The following is a 16,324-nucleotide window of genomic DNA, read 5'->3' on the forward strand; positions in this document are numbered from 1 at the left end:
GACATCTCAGCGATCGTCCTCAGCCCCAAGGACGACGCCGGGAGGCTACATTCCAACACGACGTGTTTGCTCCCTGACCATCACCTTCGACTTTTGTTCTGTGGCTTTTCTCCCGTGCCAGTTGTCTCGCCCGCGCCATCCCTTCCTCACCGACCGTTTACCCCGCCGAGCCGTTGCGACTAACGCGCGAAATACCTTAATATTTCAACTTCCTCTCCGACGTGCGAAGACCGACATGGCACAGCCTTGCTCCTACTCAATGCTTCTTGGTTAACTGGCAACACAAGACCGATAGGCTATGAGGCCGAATCTACGCTGTCCTTTAGCTACCCACATCGGTAGGCATGCCTCCAAGCTTCGACATTGACTTGGATTCTGACCTCCATCTCCGCTCAAAGCTCCTCCATCCGACCATGGCACCGCACACGAACACCGCCCAGTCAGCCCCGAGAACCCCAAGGAAGCCTACCCAGACCGACCGAGTCAGAGACGTTGTGGACAAGCTCAATCGAGAATACAATCTCGCCATTGAGATACCCGATGTCACACTTACACCGTCCTCGACCCGGCAGCGCGCCGAACAGGACACAGCCTTTGCCCGCAGCGAAAAGATAGTCCGCGGTATCCGATACCATTGCTTTCAAAGCAACTTACTGGATATGATACTCAGTTCCTTTCACATGGAAGCCAGAGCTGCCAGTCAGGCATGGATCCGGTTGTTCGATGATGACGAACCCATTTCGGGGCCGGGAGGGGCACCCAAGGCTGAATCCCCCGGCCAACTACTAGAGTTGCAGGAGATTCTCATCAGAATATTGAATAAGGCTCTGGCTCAAGTCGAGAAACGCAAATTGACGCGGAACCACACCGGACCAGCAGTCTTCGCCTCTACTGAGTCAAGCAAGTCAAAGAGGAGATCCGAAGCGGAAACTAAAGCCGAATCACCCAAGAGAGTCAAGGCTAGTCTCCCACGCGCAGAGGAGAGGGAAGGCGTGATTTCCAATGCTCTAGACAAAGTCCCAAGCCGTTCTCGATCAGCCAACCCTGAGGCCATGCCGGTAAACCTCACCAGGGAGGTTTCGAGGCCGAACAAATCTTTCAATACTTCCTTCAGTACTTCGACTTCCATCCGCCAAAGCATATACGGTAGCGTTTCTCTAGCAACATCTGCGAGGACCAGTCGGACCTCAATCCTTTCCAGGGCAGAAGAGCAACTACCGGGCACTCAGGAGACAATTCCAGTTCCACTTGAGGAAGAAGAGATGCGCCGGGAGTTTCTGAACCAATCGTCACGGTCGCAAGACCCTTTTCCGGCATCTTCTGGTCATCTTGATGCATTGAATATCTCCTTCACAGAACACGAAGTAGAATCCGCGAAGAAGAGGTCTAAGACACCAGCAGATCTTGCACCCGGACCGCTCGCCAGCCCTTCTAATCAGACAACTGTCTACTCAGGGGTGTCGGGTCTTCAAGATTCGTCCTTGAAAGAGCCTGTTTTCACTCTCCTCAAACGATCTGAGCCGATTGATCTCCGATCCCGCCTGGACGCCTCGTGGCGTAAGTTGTTCCGCTAACAGATGTTGACACAGATGCCTGCACTGCTAATACGGTTTTGTCTCCATCGCGTGCTAACCGTTTTGTAGCCAGATTTCCCAGTTGGCTCAATCGCGCGCCGTTTGCCGTCGCATGGGAGATAACGCGCATCGCAGTTCATTGCGAAGTCGACCTAGGAGAAGTCATGATGGACTATGACGAAACATGGACCAACTACAACCAGCTCTGGAAGTCTCTCTTAGCCCATCCCAAGTTCGCTGGCAAGTCGTTTCCTGAGCGTCCCAGCACTGACGCTTGGGCTGCTGCCATGTCCGGGTTCAATACAGTCCGAGGACAGCATGTGCTTTTCTCGGCCCAGTTTGACCAAGTTCCCCGAACAAAGAGGAAAGGTCACATATTCTCATTGTCGATGCAACCCATCGCCTTGGATCAAGGCTGTCGCCTGCACCGCCACTTCGGTTCCGATCGGTTTCTCGAAATTTTGATACCCAATCCCAATGGGTGGCACGAACCAATCAACAAACCCGAAGTGTCTCAAGAAGTCGTTCATTGGTTCTCTTCAGAGCGGCATTACCTCGCAGGCAGACAATGGCGGGCATTCTTCTCTATAGACGCCAGGTACAAGACGCCATCGAAAACTCTGAACATGGTCGCCCCTGAGCCAAAGCCCGTCTATCAAGACAGGATCAGTCTCTTTGCCGAGAACGGGAACAACTTCCATGCAGCCCTCTCTCTCACAGCATCGTTGCATGACAATCCTCGTGAGTTTAGGGTCAAGCTCAAGACCGGGGAGATGCTTGACTGGCTGTTGCAATTCGACCACAACAAGGAACAACCATTTCTCAAGTTATTCTCCCGAATACAGCTCGGTAAGAGGCACACACAGATCTGCAGCCTATGATACTTACTTATCAATTTTTTAGGATTGAGCAAAACGACACCAGTGATTGTTCTCGAACCCCATCAGATACAACACCGCAAACAAGATATCCTTTCGCCCACCGGCAAGGTCATGAACGATGGTATCGGCCTCATGTCTCGATCACTTGCTCGCAAAATCAGAGATGTTCTTGGACTAAGTGATGTCCCGTCTGCAGTCCAGGGTCGCTTTGGTCCTGCCAAGGGCATGTGGGAGGTTGACGTCTTCGACGACGACGACAGCCTGTGGATAGAGATATGGCCTTCTCAACGGAAATGGGACTGTGATTATGTTGATCCAGAGCATCGCACGCTCGAAATCTGCGCTCATTCGATGGAGCCACGATCTGCTAGCCTCAACGTCCAGTTCCTTCCAGTCCTTGAAGACCGAGCCAATGATAGAGAAGCGATGAAACACACCATTGGAAAGATCCTCGAAAATGAACTTTATCGTGCGGTGGAGGAGCAAAAGAATGCGATGAAGTATCCCTTGGAGTTCCGCAAATGGAATGTTGACAACTCTTCTACAAGAAAGCAGCGGTTAACCCATGGACGGGTGCCTTTTCTGGCTGGTCTTCCGGAATCACGAGAAGAGAGTATGAACTTCCTTTTGGATGGTGGATTTGAGCCTCTCAAGCAAAAGTTTCTTCAAGAGATCGCCTGGGATCTAAGGCGAACCAAGTGCGAAAACCTGTTGAAGAAGATGAGCATCAAGGTGCCAAACTCGGCTTACTTCTTCATGGTAGTCGACATGTGGAACATACTTGAGGAGGATGAGGTCCACTTATGCTTTTCGTCAAAGTTCCAGACGGAGACCTTTTCGGACTCCATGCTCCATGGTTGCGATATTCTCGTAGCCCGATCTCCGGCGCATTTTGTAAGCGACATCCAGAGGGTGAAGGCCGTCTTCAAGCCGGAGCTACATGCCCTCAAAGATGTCATTGTTTTCTCAGCCAAAGGAAACGTCCCTCTTGCAGACAAGCTGTCAGGTGGTGACTATGATGGTGATAAGGCATGGGTCTGCTGGGAGCCAGCAATCGTTTTAAACTTTAGAAACGCAGAGGTGCCGCCTAGCCCAGACCTTTCGAGCTATTTGAGGAAAGACAACACAACATTCGGGGACCTTGTACAGCAGCATGGCAAGGATGCTATATCGGAAATGATCACTCGCAGCATTGTCTTCTGCTTGAAGCCAAGCTTCTTGGGCATTGCAACCAACTACAAGGAGAAGCTTTGCTACTACCTCAAGAGCGTGAACAATGATTATGCCCTCTGGTTGAGCGCCCTTCTGGGCAACCTTGTTGACCAGGCCAAACAGGGCTTTGACTTTACGGCAGAAGACTGGTCCAGGTTTTGCCGAGAACGGCTCGACAGTCACAAACACAACGGACTCCTTGCAGAGCCGGCTTACAAGTCTGACCATTGGTCACACTCGCGGCCACCAGACCACATTATCGACATTTTAAGGTTTGTGGTGGCGAAGCCAGCTATCGAAAAAGAACTCGCAAAGTTCCACAAGTCAATGGCCACGAGGTCGAATGAGTCGGGGTACGAGCTACGATCTCTCCGCTCGAAAAAGGACAGCGAAGCGGAGCTGACAGCGGAAATGTGGGATTCTGATCTGACCAAGCTTCACGAAGACTTCGCGAAGCTTGCGACTAACAACCTAGCTTTGGAAAAGATTCTGCGCAATCTGGGGAATGACTTGGAGGATGCTGGAAAGAGTTGGAGCGAAAAGGTTGGCCAAAGCAAAGACAAGGACGTGAACCGCGCCATGCTCGAAGTTTACGAAGAATGGCGATCGATCCAACCCCGTCCAGACGGTGCCCTCGAGCCAATGACCGACGCTTTTCTGAGGCAGACATACATGAGCGAGGACCACACGACCTGGGCTTTACTGCGTGCCAGTACAACATTCAAGATGTTTTTACAAACGCAAAACGAAGTTCGCTTGGAGGATGGCAGGCATTCAATTGCAATTCATGAAGGCGATGACCTCAGCCGGGCTTGATCGGGTCCTCGTCCCTATGATCCCAAACATGTACGCAGCCATGAAACCAGACGCCAAGTTCATCACGCAGGCCGTCTCAAGAATGAAAAACGAGGGATCCGAGTATCCTGGCCTCGACTCTGACAGCGAGAATGATTGGGGTGGATCAGAGGGCGAGGATTGACCACCTCGCCGTGAACCTCTTATGTCTTTTCACAAGAACTAAGCAAGGTCCAATGGCCTAGGTGCTCAATTATTCGACTACGAGTTTGACCTTGCCCGAGGTTTGACTTGGGATGGGAAAGAATTAGAGCTTGGAACAAAACACGGAGCTATGATGAGAGAACGAGAGAGATACGATTTGGAATTTGCTTGGGAGCGATTCTGCGGATACCCTTTTTATACAGCTCGTTGAACTTTTGGTAGACTACCGCCGGGCGTCTGGGAGCACCCGGATGGAGGCACGTACGGCCGTTTTTCTTCTTGACTGTGGTGAGTCCCAACTTTTGTGTCCTGATGCGTTCCTCGTGACCAACGCCCCGTTGACCCTAACGTTACCTTTGTGAGAGACTCTGAAGAGGCCATATATATACTACTACCTTACACAGAATAACTTTAATGAATGGATCCTGAGGTAGGCACCAGTAATGAGACTTTTATCGAAATTTCCATTGCCCTTTTTATTTCTGCCACACCGAGGTTTTCTTCTGAAAACTTTGCCCAGAACACATACTCACAAACTTCTAAACATCCCTCGCCTGCTAAGGCTGTTAACAATGTCAACATCACTACCGCTTTACAAGCGAGAGGTCCAAGATCCGGACAACAAGCCACTGAGGTCAGTTACTTACGCCATCGTCGTCCCTAATTTCCCGCACGAAGCGGTATACGTTACTAACATTCAAACACACGTACAGAAGGGTCATAACGGCGTCCTCGGTCCGTTCGACTCAATCAACCACCCCGCCCGGGTTGGCTACAGTAAAGGAAGCCTCTGGCTCTGGGGTGTCTTTACCCTCTGATAAGAGCCATAACTTGAACGCAGGGGCAAATAGCCACACGTGCGACTCGCGGATGATGTACACCGTACGCGCACGCGATGTCCCCTGCGAAGATCCGTCGCAGTGCCCCTACGGTCCCAAGGCGCATTCCCATTCTGTCTACAAGTATATCAAGGTGGACAAAAAGAAGGTCAAATGTGGTGACAGGGCTGAACAGGTGTGGCGGGCGAATCAGAAGCGACTTTTAGCGGAGAAGCAGGAGGGCGAGGTCGCTGATGAGGCACGCCCCGGGTCTAGTTCTGATCAGCACGAACTGATTCGACTTTTCGCAAAACCGAACAAGGCAAAGGAGGGAAACGGCTCTAAACTGCAGGAGCGTAATGGTGAATCTCCCATCAAAAGCACGGCCGAGCCGGAAAAGCTGAGCGACCCAATTACCTTTGGGCCTTCCCAGTGCTCTCTGCCCGAGTACATGATCAAGGGCACGCCCCTGATCCCATTGCCTTACCTTTCGGCCGGCGGCTGGACTTTCCCGCGCCCCCATGCCGAAGCGGAGAAGAAGGAAAAGGAGCGGGAGAAGGTGGTGAGGGAGGCCGAAAAGGTAAGAGTGGAGATGACCACCCCTATCATGAAGCAAAGCCAAGAAGATCAGCCTCAGCAAGAAAAGACTCAGAAAGATCCCGAGGAAGAAGCAGAGGCGAAGAAGCAGATGTGGCGACAGATCAACGAGAATACTACGAGCAAGCAGACAAGAGAGCAGGAGAGCCAGGCGAGCAAGGTAGGAGAAGAAAATGCCTCGAAGACGAGGACACAGAGGCTGACAGACCAGCAGCGACATTGGGAGGAGTTGCGCAATCGGGTCTTAAGAGAGGAGCTCCGTCTAAAAGGCACTCTTGTGCGCAACACCGCGCAGGAAACTGAAGAGCACATTCTCAGTCTCGCGAATGAGCACGTACAATACTACGAGCTCAAGGTAAAGCAAGAACGGAAAGAACGGGAAGACCACATTCTCAAGCTGAAGCAAGAATGGGAACGAAGGGCAGAGCACGTGGTGCTCAGACAGCAGCAGCAAGTTGAGCGCGAGCTCGAGATTGGGCAGCAACATGAATTAGAGCTTGAAGAGAAGCAGAGAGACAAGGAACTTCAGCGGCAAGAAGATCAGGCTAATCAGAGGCAGCGAGAAGAGTCTCAGCTCAAGCAGAAGCAGAGGCAGCAGCACCACCAACAACAAGAAGAGCGCGCGTTCAGGCTGAAGAAGTTTTATGAAGACGAGAAGAAGAGGATGGAACAGCAGAGACGCGAAGAGCTACAGAGACAGGAGGCCAGGGAGAGACAAAGAGAGGAGTACGAGCTCCAGATGAAGCAGCGAGAGGAGCAACAGCAAGAGCAACAAGTACACGAGCTCAGGCAGAAGCAGCGACAAGAAATTATACTCAAGCAACAGCAGCGACATGAAGCCATACAAAAGAGCAAGCTGGAGCTTGAAGCGCTGCAGAGTGGAGTCAGACAGCGAGAGGCCGAGCTCGCGCAGAAACAGCGACAGGAACTCGAGTTCAAGCAGGAACAGCAGAGGCAGCAACAGTTGCAACTGAAGCAGCAGGCAGAGAAGGAAGCCGAGAAGAAGCAGACCGAGGCTTCTGATGGCAAGCCCGGCTCCTCGAAGCCAACGTACAACCCTGAGCAGGGATATGCCGATATAATTGAGACAATCAAGAACTGGCAGCTTTCGGCGACGAAGGGAATTCAGTGCATCTCGGAGGAGTTAGGTCGGATCTCTGCTACCGCTGCCAAGGCGGAGGAGCTGGCCGAGTTGGGCTCCGTCTCTGCGGAGGTTCGTACTGAGAATGAGACTGTAGCCGAGTCGGCTGAGGCGTCAAAGGCGCCAGAGGCCGAGGCTGATGCCGAACGCGAGATTCCTCCCTTCTCGTTGGGCTCTCCTCTCTCTCCTGTGATTGACCCTGTAAGTACACATTCTGTTTCGGTTCGCGCATCTTGTCTTCCCCGCTCATACCAGAAATTCGCAGCGCAACTGGTCCCATCCCGACGCGGATCAAAGTCGCAGGATGGTGTATAGACTCGTCAAGAAAGAGGACGATGTCCCTACTTTTGACGTTGTCAGCTATGAGGATGCCAAAGACCCTGCGGACGAGTTCCTTACCACGGAGTCTGTCAATTGCCAGAATGGCAAGGACTGCAAGATGTGCAACTGCCGGATTTCGCGCCAGGAGCCATCGCAGGCTGGCATTAAGACAGCGTTACCTTTGGAGTTCTTTGATGACGATTTCGTCCTCATTTGAGGGTTTTCGGCGGCGGAGGTGCAGAGGGATGAGTGGCGTTTACTGATTTCCTATCGCGCGCGATGCCCAGTGATATACGAGGGGCCAGTCTATGATATCGCAAGTTTGTAGTTTCCTCCCCAATTGATCTAGTTTAATCGATTCTTGTCGTCGTTTTGACAAAGACACGCGAGTGAGTTAAGGCTGCCATAGTCATTCTACCTGCTTACACTTACCGAGTGGCACCTTGTAGGTAAAGTACTAGATCGCAGGGGCTTGGTGGGCTAACACTGGGAGCTTGCGACCTGAAATTTGTGTTTTGCCATGGATAGTATTATTGTATTTATTTTTTTTCAAGTGTTTGCTAGTTTTCTATGTGTTTTTGCTATCAGAATCGTGACGTTAATGTTGGTGGATGGTGATGTGCTCTGCATCACAGACGTTTCCGAGTCGTTGGCCATGGCATGGCATTTGAGTTGTTGTAGAAACACTCCCGAGAGTCAAACAAACCTAACGCCGTGACCTGAAGTCTGCAAGACAAGGAGATGTTCGATTGCTCTGCAACGCTGTAGACAACCCAGAACAATCAAGCCTCCTTGGCTGGGTCCTGGAAGAAGATGACCTGCACCGTAACATCATCCCTGACGTTCCTCGCCAAAGGCGGGTATGCGAGCGTGACGCCGGTGAAGAGGGACCTGCGTGTGCCGCCCAGTGCATTCTTGATCAGATGCACGGCCGCGTTGTCAAGGTCTTCAACAACAAAGTGCTCCGGCTTGGCGTACCAGTTCGCCCAGCCTGCAGACATGTCGAACTCGCTTTTGACCCCCGGAGTCACGGCAAGCTTGTCTTTCGGTGTCTTTTCGCCGGCCTTTTTGGCCGTGATCCAGCGCGACACGCATTCCACCGCATTGGCGGACGAGATGTGATCCCACAGGCCGTCAGATGCAAGGATGACAAAGTCGGGGCCCTTGATCTCGGTGACCGTGGTCACGACGGGCGCGGCAGTCATGTACGGCGGCGTGAGGTACTTGGGCCGCACACCGGTGCCGAAGAAGTCGTTCTGGGCTTCCTTGATGGCTTCTGCGGTCCACTTCCAGCGGTGGTCGCCAAATGCACGGGTGACGGCGATGCCAAAGAGGCGACCGCTCTTAGTGTCGATCATGTCTGCTTCCTCGCCAGGGTGCTCCTTGGCGATGCGGTCGAACTCATCCTTGTTGTGACCCGTCTGGTCCTTGGAAAGGGCGCGAGCCGAGTACAAGGTCGCGCCGGGAGCGATGGAGCCCAGGACGGCGCGAGAGTCGCCAGTGCAGGCTACGCGGAGAGTCGAGGTGGCTGGATCAAAGATGGACAGGAGGGCGCAGGACCCTGCGATGGCGGGGGCGAGGGCGGCGATGACGCTCGAGTCGGCGGGCTCGACGGCGCCAGATTTGAGGCCGGCTAGGGCCTTTTGGGCGTTGGATGTGATGAGGTCGTCTAGGTTGGTGAAGGCCTTGACGATGGCTGTTTCGACTGCTGCGTCTTCGGTGCCACGGCTGAGTTGGGCGATGGAGGATGATACGGCGGGGATAAGGGCGCTCTTGAGCAGAAGCGAGGTTGCCCATCCGCTATTTCGATAGTATCAGCAGCACTCTTGAGAGGTATGAAAGTGAAGAGACTCACGCGTGACCATCGTAGACGCCGTTGAACAGAGTCTCTGAGTTTCCAACACCCGGGCCGAGGGAGAATGTCATGACATCCTCGACAGGGTGGTTGCTCGCGACTCTCGCGGCATGGACGTGGGTGTGCTTGCCCTCGGCAGTGAAAGAACCCACGAAGACATCCTCACGCAGCTTTGCGTCCGCAGTCTCAAAGCTGCCCCCATCAACCGGCGTCTTAGCCAGGGCATCCAAGTCAACGGGCCCGGGTCCCAGGCTGGGAAGGGTCCCAGGCTTCAAGCTCGGAGGGGTGCTGGTGGCCTTGGCGATGAGGTAGCCGGCGACGGCGCTAGCGGCCCCGAGTGCGTACGTTGGCAGCTTGGAGGAGCTTGATGACGGGCCGGTGCTGCTCGAGTACGGACGCGTCCATCGCGGGGCCGAGGTGCGGATAGCGCGCGCGGGGACGTGGAACCTGAGGGCGGCCCCGGCATTGGCCGGGTATGCACCCTGCAGCATCATGGCCTTTTGAGGGCTTGGTTGGTGTGGGTTGCTTTAGCTTGGCGATCCCTCAGTCATCTGGGTGCGGCTGCGGTCCCCTTTTTGTAGGTGGATGGGAGGGTGGTGAATCAGCCTCTCTGATTGATTTGAAACGAAGTTTGAGTGAGGGAGTGAAAAAGAATAAAGGTGAAAGTGAAAGCGAAAGTGAGAATGAGATTGAGAGGCGAGAGATGAGTGATGAGTGAGACTTTGATGAGGTGAGACGGAGTAAGCTGCGGTGAATCGCCGTTGCTGTGGCAGGTGGTCGCGTGCCTGCTTTCTCCCATCCCTGGCTCTTTCCCTCACGTCGCTTCTCCTTCTGCGGCACGGACCGCACGGCACCAAACAGCAGCAACAAACAGATTGCACCTTGGACTTAGCCTCACTGCCTCATTGAAAAAAAAACCAAAAAAAAAACCAGGAACTCGGGAGGGGGGAAACGGGGTGATGGTTCGAAGGATTCATACATCTTACACAGCTTCTTATTTCCGTTTAGTCTGGCCATCTGTGTGACTCACAGACGGGGTGACCCTGAATCAAGGTTGGTTGGTGGGTGAGATGTCGGCTATGGAACATCACGAGAGCAACCGTCCAGGATGTTGATACTGGCCATGTAGCCAACCGCGTCATTAATCTTACTCAAAATGATCGCCTGCTTTGAACCTCTAAAATCACTTGAGACTTGCTTGCTATCATTCGATCATTTTCACTACGTTATTTCTTCCTGTCTTTGGGAAATCGATTCCCCAGAAACCTAGACCGATTAGATTGCTGTCGAGTTACCCTACTTGGTTTTAGCTATTTCACACGCAGGAGGCCTGCCTTCATTGTGTTCGATATTTCCTAGGATATCGAGTATCCAAACATAGAAACCTGTTCAATTAAGCATTCGAATGATGAAAGCAACCGTGTCCTAGAACTGATTCGTGTTCCCCAGTCACGAAAAACTTCCAAAACTTATAGTGATGGCCCTTTTCGTCGTGCAAAGTGGTTACTTGATACGTACTGTCCTTGTCTCCCGATCAACATAACTTTCCTCCATTTCTGGAATGCCATCCCCCATATCAAATACTATGACAACACCAAGAAACTCAAATGTATCAGGGTCTTCTTTCAATGGCCTGAGAATCGCTGGCGACATTAAGCCGTGAAGCATCCAAATCTCATCGTTGCAACGAGTGGATTTGACTCCAATACAGACTCGGCGGGTCCGCGCAGCTGCGCGAGTCCGCAAGACAAACCTGGTAGAGCAAGCAAATTTAGTGCAGATGATTGCTCCGATCGACCTTTGTAGGCTTTGAATAGGTCCAGGCTTGTTTCCGAGAAGGTCCACAACTTCAGATCTGCTGCCAGCCTCTCCGGCTCAAACCATGAGGTCTCGGATCGAGTGCGCCATGCAAGCCATCAAAAACGCTTCTCGACGCTGCTCAATACTCGCAAATTTGGTCTGTGTATCATGAGATATCTGTCGCAGCCTCCTCGTATCAGGAAGAAACGGTCGACTGGCAGGTTCCATTTCAAGAAGCCGGTCGATAAGCTCCATGTATTGTTTGAGATTGGGATCAAGTACACTCTGTCCGGCATCTTGTGGTACCGGACAATCAGAACTCAGACGGAACATGAGTCTCAGAAATACGTTGAAGAGACTCGCAATAAGGGGCGCAGGAGTCTGCATGCAAAAGCAATCCCCACACATTATCCGCCAGATAGCTCAGCTCGTCTTGTCCGTAATCTGTGAAATAACGAAAGTTTAGTAGTAAGTCAATTACTACATGTATGTTAGAAAAGGGAGATGATTAAGATGTACTGAGCCATGCGATTGAAGCTCTCCATCCATCTCAATGCCAATTATGAACTTGAATAGTCCTTAGATGCACCTCGTGAAGTCCTGATCTGCATCGTTGTCCTCTTCCATCGTGACGTTGTCAACGTTGCTGATATGGATGATGCAGTCATACTGTATTCCCTTGACGACTAGTATGTTATCGTCCTGTATCTCGAAATCAGGCGCCACAGATCCCCAAGGTGATGGAATGACTTGATCCAAGGGCGCACCGAAAGTCCGATCCAACGTCGCGTGACCACGAATACTGTAATCGGGGCACCAAGATGGCAGAGGGCAAATCCCCGGTACTGTGTTCCTAGAATCGTTGTATATCTGGGCACGGGCTCTACCCTTTCTTCTTGGCCCTGCACTAGGTGCAAAATATCGAGGCTGTTGTGGTGGCGAACTTCGGGGGCCGTAGCAGCAGCATATAACTGTTCTACTGGCGTGCTATAGTCGACAGGAAACGGGATATTCCCACTATACGGGTCTGCTTACATTTCGCTGGCCAGACCAAGTATTTCATAGATATGATCGTGCAAAAACGTCGCCTGGCGTCCTCAACAAAGCAGCCTGGCAGCAACAAAACTTGTTTTGTTGTCTCTGCCGCAGAGAGCTTTACTGTCCTCGTAGTCATGAAGAGCCGTCAATATATGAAGATATCTCACGTATACCAGCCAAGACTTAGCTGAAAGCTTGCGTCCGTGGGCTGTCGGTGAATCGTGTTGCACAAATTCTCCTCCAAAGCACATCATCGCGCCTGCCATTAGAACAAAATTGAAACCGAGATGCGAGGTGCCGCAAACTACGATAGGTTTTGTCGATAGTGATGCCTCCTGCAGTGCCCAGACCCTCGAGAACCACGGTCGAGAGAGAAGATCCTATGCTGTGAAGATAATGGAATAGAATGGCTCTGACAAGTTGATTTTACACTTGATATTAAGTAAAATAAATTTCCATCACCTAAGGAAATGTAGATGATATATACCGACTCGTTAATTCTCTGAAGGCTGTCAAAATCCGTTTGAAAGTCCAGGTTATTGTGACCCTCGGATCTCCCATTCACCAAGCCTTTGGGCTTTTCGCCGAAAATTGGTCCAAGATCGGAGAGTACGCCCGATCTGCTCGTTATAGCCATAAGTGACAGCGTGTACCAAGCCAATATACTGCGAAGAAGCCAAGAGAGCATTGAACCAGCTTGGCAAGGTGCCACCCCGTATCTCAATCAATCGATTCACAATCCCAGGTGTCCAAAGAATGAGGTAGCCGAGCGGATAACCGTTCAACAACAGCATACGCCGCAGGTTTGGTGGTGCCGGAAGCCGTAGCGATTCAGTACGCACGTCCGGTTCTTTCAAGCCTTCAGTATTGCCTCCCCCGACAACTACGTTATGTGAAGACGGGAAGTTCAGATCATCAACCCCATCGTTTCGGTCGTTGATTGGTGCTGTTGACGACGAATCGCTCGCCAAGCCTCGATTATCCTCTAGGTCGTGTGTAATCGTAAATGATGTCGTCTTCATAACAAACTGCTCAGTTGGACCCTTTTGGTCTTCGTTGGATAATACTGTTTGTGTCCGGGCTGTAGTGACAGCTTCTGTCGAGTCGTCCGAAAATCGAAAGCGGCCGAATAATCGTCTCAGTTTGACATAAATGGCTGTGTAGATGCCGACCGTCAAGAAGAATATCAAGAGGCGCCATCCAAAGGATAAAGCCCAGCGATACACCGGGTACTTCTTCTCAATCCAGCACCAATTACCACCTACTGGACCATATACATGCAAACCCAAGGCGGTGAAGCCTAATCTAGCGTTAGTGTGCAACTTCCTGCGTCTGGAGTACCTAGTGAATGACATACTCGTGATGACGCCTGGTATCCATGCACATAAACATACTGCAACAATACGTCGTAACGAAGAATCTTGCAGCAGATGATTCTTGTTTACCGTAAGCAGTACCGTTATCGAGATGAATAAGATATTGAAATCCGTCGTTTGTACTGTGAGCTGGCCCACCCACGCATTCATGGTACATCCTCCTGAAGGAATGACCTGGTCAAGCGTGCCATACTTTAGTACTAGGAGACCAGTTACAGTATTATTAACCATGTCGACAAAGTCTTGAGATAGATTGTTAGACACGACTTGATCCATGCTTCGGGATGTGAATCATACCGGATAAAAGAAGATTGACAATGAGCGCATGTCGGACATGCCGGCGTCGAGGTGGAGAAATAAAGTGTAAAATTAGAACGGTAAATGTAAACAGAGCGGACAAGACAGATCCAATGAAGGTAGGTATTGAGACGGCCAAGTCCACGTTTGCTGGAGCCATGTTGAGGGAAAATCAAACTGACGGTGGAAGTCGTGAGCGATTCGCTGCGTTTGGTGATGATACCAGGTCCGAAAATAATGGGTGACGTGGACAATTCCAGTCCTGGTCATTTGGCAAAGAATATCAAAGAAGCATCTATGCACGACCAGGAAGAGTAACAAACGCTTATCCAAGAGTTTGACGAATTGGTGGCATGGTTTTGCTAAGACTGTCTCATTCTGAGCACATATCTGTAGCTCTTGCCTGCTTCTTCCGAGGGCTGAGGTTTGTGCCTCAATCACCGAGTATTACGGCACAGAAGAGAACTTCTAGTGTCTAACAATACCGACGAAAGCAGCTGCCAATTCATCAGCAAATGATCAAAAACCAAGCTGGCTAGTACGGCAAATCTATACCTCATCTCGATTCCTGTATCACCATGTCGTTTCGCAATTCACCTTGAGTGCCATGTGGGAGACGTGCGCATTTAGGGGTTCTCGTATTGTGGCTTAGTGCCCGTTGTCCCATGGGCAACAGGGACGTTGAGGGAGAGATAACGCCTACCTAGCTAGCATGGAAGAATAGAAAAGATAGCAGCCAAGTAGGACCAGTGAGAAGTTGATTTGGCACCGTCAGATGAAAGGAAAACGCCACTAGTTCGTCTCCCCTGTATGTACCCATTGGCTATTTCCTATCCGTCAATCAAACATCACAATGCTATCAGTATGTCGTATCACTGTATGCTCTTTCGTGGCCTCGGGGTATTAGCGCCTAATAAGCTTTCGAACCCCCTGTCCTTTCCTGTAGATCAGTGGACTGATTTCAAGGCAAAATGGTAGTCCCCTGCGTTGCGTCGCAATGCTTGATGGGTGTCTGCTGCAAAGACGCTCCTTCTGGTTGTCTACGGAGCAGTGTCTGAGACGCCCGAAACAGGGGCGCACTCTATCCATCATTGGTCTTACCTAGGCCCATGCCGGTATTCGAAGTTCACGACGCACGTCAAGCTTAGATACGATGAAAGGTACGGAGTACATAGGTGTGGGTGGCTGATCATGCTCCAAGGGGGTTTACGGCAATCCGGAACCTGCGAGTCAGTCATGATGGAACGAACCCTTGATCCCTACTCATCATGGGTTCGCTCTCGCAAGATAACGCTGGCGAGAAATGAAAACATGGCGCCCATGCCTCTACGCTTGGTTCGTTTCTGTCACTGACCCGAGTTAGCTATCTGAAGCAAAAGAGCCACCACCAGTGCCTCGTTCGAATCACACTTTCATTGTTGCTCAACGCTCCGGCCACGTCCCGGCTGCTACCGCCGCTACCATACACAAACCCCGCGCGAGCTGGCAAAAGAGCGGCATGGCCGCGGATAACTTAGCCGCTGTAATAGACGCTCGACAAGGAGGCTCTGAAAACTGTCTGGCCGTTACGGAGTGCCCCGTAGATACATGTGACTTGTCGCGCCTTGGGCAAACGGAACAGGCCTCACAGTCTACAGGCTACACCGCACCTCAGATGGGTAGCGCGGGAGGTCTTGTACGACCTACCCCGCCGACGAACTAGCCGTCAATGATATCATACTTTTGTCTCGTGTTGAGATAGCCTTGCCATCGTGGTATGGTGGCGACGGTGATTGCTGTTCTTGTGCCGGTGCTGCGACATCGACGTCAACGTATGAAAAGTCGCCGCCGCCGCCGCCCACGCCAGATAGGTGTTACATGTTGGCAACCTATAATCTCGATAACCCCAGAAGAAGTTATTCACGTAGACATATAGGTACATATAAGCGTGAAGTAGGTATGAGCATCTACGCCTCAGCCGGTTGATGTATCCGTCCCCCGGATAGACCGCAGCATCGACAAGGTCATCATCAAGCGGTGATGTTTTTGCGAACGCCAAGTCCGGGACCAACACTTCCTCCTCGGCAAATGGGCGGAGATAATACCCGCCTGTACTGAGGTAGGCGACGGGGCAAAGAACTATTGCAAGGGCACCGACGCCCCGACTTTCGACAGGCAGTACGTCTGCTCCGTCTGCTTTTAGTTCAATGTTTCTTAAGGTTAAAGGAGCTCGTCGTGTGGTAGTGGGGCTACTTTAAGATGTACGATCGCGGGGACGGTCCACTGGCGCAAGGTGCATAGTAGTGAGGATAGAACACAATGAGGTAGGGCAGTAAGGAGAGGATATGACTGCGAGGTTTACGGAGAAGGTCGTCACGGACGAGAAGATTGATAGGGGGCAGGAAATGGAGAGATTCTTCTCTGTCCTCCAGCCTT

At 51.6% G+C, this 16,324-nt stretch overlaps 4 protein-coding genes across 4 annotated transcripts; 2 read left to right on the plus strand and 2 right to left on the minus strand.

The window, feature by feature from the left end:
- Window positions 1-413: 413 nt before the first annotated feature.
- On the plus strand, window positions 414-4,646 carry BDP55DRAFT_696685 (RNA-directed RNA polymerase; the record flags this gene model as incomplete). The annotated part of the gene is made up of 4 exons (XM_060577598.1): window positions 414-1,557; window positions 1,644-2,423; window positions 2,478-4,395; window positions 4,430-4,646. The coding sequence occupies 4 exons, from the start codon at window positions 414-416 to the stop codon at window positions 4,644-4,646; spliced, it is 4,059 nt and encodes a 1,352-aa protein (XP_060425592.1).
- Window positions 4,647-4,749: 103 nt separating this feature from the next.
- BDP55DRAFT_287977 (uncharacterized protein) lies at window positions 4,750-8,051 on the plus strand. Its single transcript, XM_060566533.1, has 4 exons — window positions 4,750-5,300; window positions 5,380-6,241; window positions 6,296-7,423; window positions 7,488-8,051. The coding sequence occupies exons 1-4, from the start codon at window positions 5,110-5,112 to the stop codon at window positions 7,758-7,760; spliced, it is 2,454 nt and encodes an 817-aa protein (XP_060425593.1). The 5' UTR covers window positions 4,750-5,109; the 3' UTR covers window positions 7,761-8,051.
- A 5-nt stretch (window positions 8,052-8,056) lies between these two features.
- BDP55DRAFT_675455 (protein phosphatase 2C) lies at window positions 8,057-10,356 on the minus strand. The gene is made up of 2 exons (XM_060575746.1): window positions 9,399-10,356; window positions 8,057-9,343 (listed from the first exon to the last, which is right to left on the minus strand). Exons 1-2 carry the CDS (start codon window positions 9,890-9,892, stop codon window positions 8,326-8,328), a joined length of 1,512 nt encoding a protein of 503 aa, XP_060425594.1. The 5' UTR covers window positions 9,893-10,356; the 3' UTR covers window positions 8,057-8,325.
- A 2,136-nt stretch (window positions 10,357-12,492) lies between these two features.
- Window positions 12,493-14,488, minus strand: BDP55DRAFT_675459 (G protein-coupled glucose receptor regulating Gpa2-domain-containing protein). Its single transcript, XM_060575747.1, has 3 exons — window positions 14,465-14,488; window positions 13,910-14,406; window positions 12,493-13,854 (listed from the first exon to the last, which is right to left on the minus strand). Exons 2-3 carry the CDS (start codon window positions 14,067-14,069, stop codon window positions 12,773-12,775), a joined length of 1,242 nt encoding a protein of 413 aa, XP_060425595.1. The 5' UTR covers window positions 14,070-14,406; window positions 14,465-14,488; the 3' UTR covers window positions 12,493-12,772.
- Between the last annotated feature and the right edge of the window lie 1,836 nt (window positions 14,489-16,324).

The sequence above is a fragment of the Colletotrichum godetiae genome, assembly GCF_030913485.1.
Source record: "Colletotrichum godetiae strain CBS 193.32 chromosome Unknown BDP55scaffold_45, whole genome shotgun sequence".
Taxonomy (NCBI): domain Eukaryota; kingdom Fungi; phylum Ascomycota; class Sordariomycetes; order Glomerellales; family Glomerellaceae; genus Colletotrichum; species Colletotrichum godetiae.

Coding starts and splice junctions, on each gene's coding strand:
- BDP55DRAFT_287977 (XM_060566533.1), top strand. CDS start 5,110: ATGAGACTTTTATCGAAATTTCCATTGCCCTTTTTATTTCTGCCACAC. Junction 6,242..6,295: donor AGGAGAGCCAGGCGAGCAAG/GTAGGAGAAGAA, acceptor ACAGACCAGCAG/CGACATTGGGAGGAGTTGCG. Junction 7,424..7,487: donor TCTCTCCTGTGATTGACCCT/GTAAGTACACAT, acceptor AGAAATTCGCAG/CGCAACTGGTCCCATCCCGA.
- BDP55DRAFT_675455 (XM_060575746.1), bottom strand. CDS start 9,892: ATGATGCTGCAGGGTGCATACCCGGCCAATGCCGGGGCCGCCCTCAGG. Junction 9,344..9,398: donor GGCGTCTACGATGGTCACGC/GTGAGTCTCTTC, acceptor CTATCGAAATAG/CGGATGGGCAACCTCGCTTC.
- BDP55DRAFT_675459 (XM_060575747.1), bottom strand. CDS start 14,069: ATGGCTCCAGCAAACGTGGACTTGGCCGTCTCAATACCTACCTTCATT. Junction 13,855..13,909: donor TGTCAATCTTCTTTTATCCG/GTATGATTCACA, acceptor ATCTATCTCAAG/ACTTTGTCGACATGGTTAAT.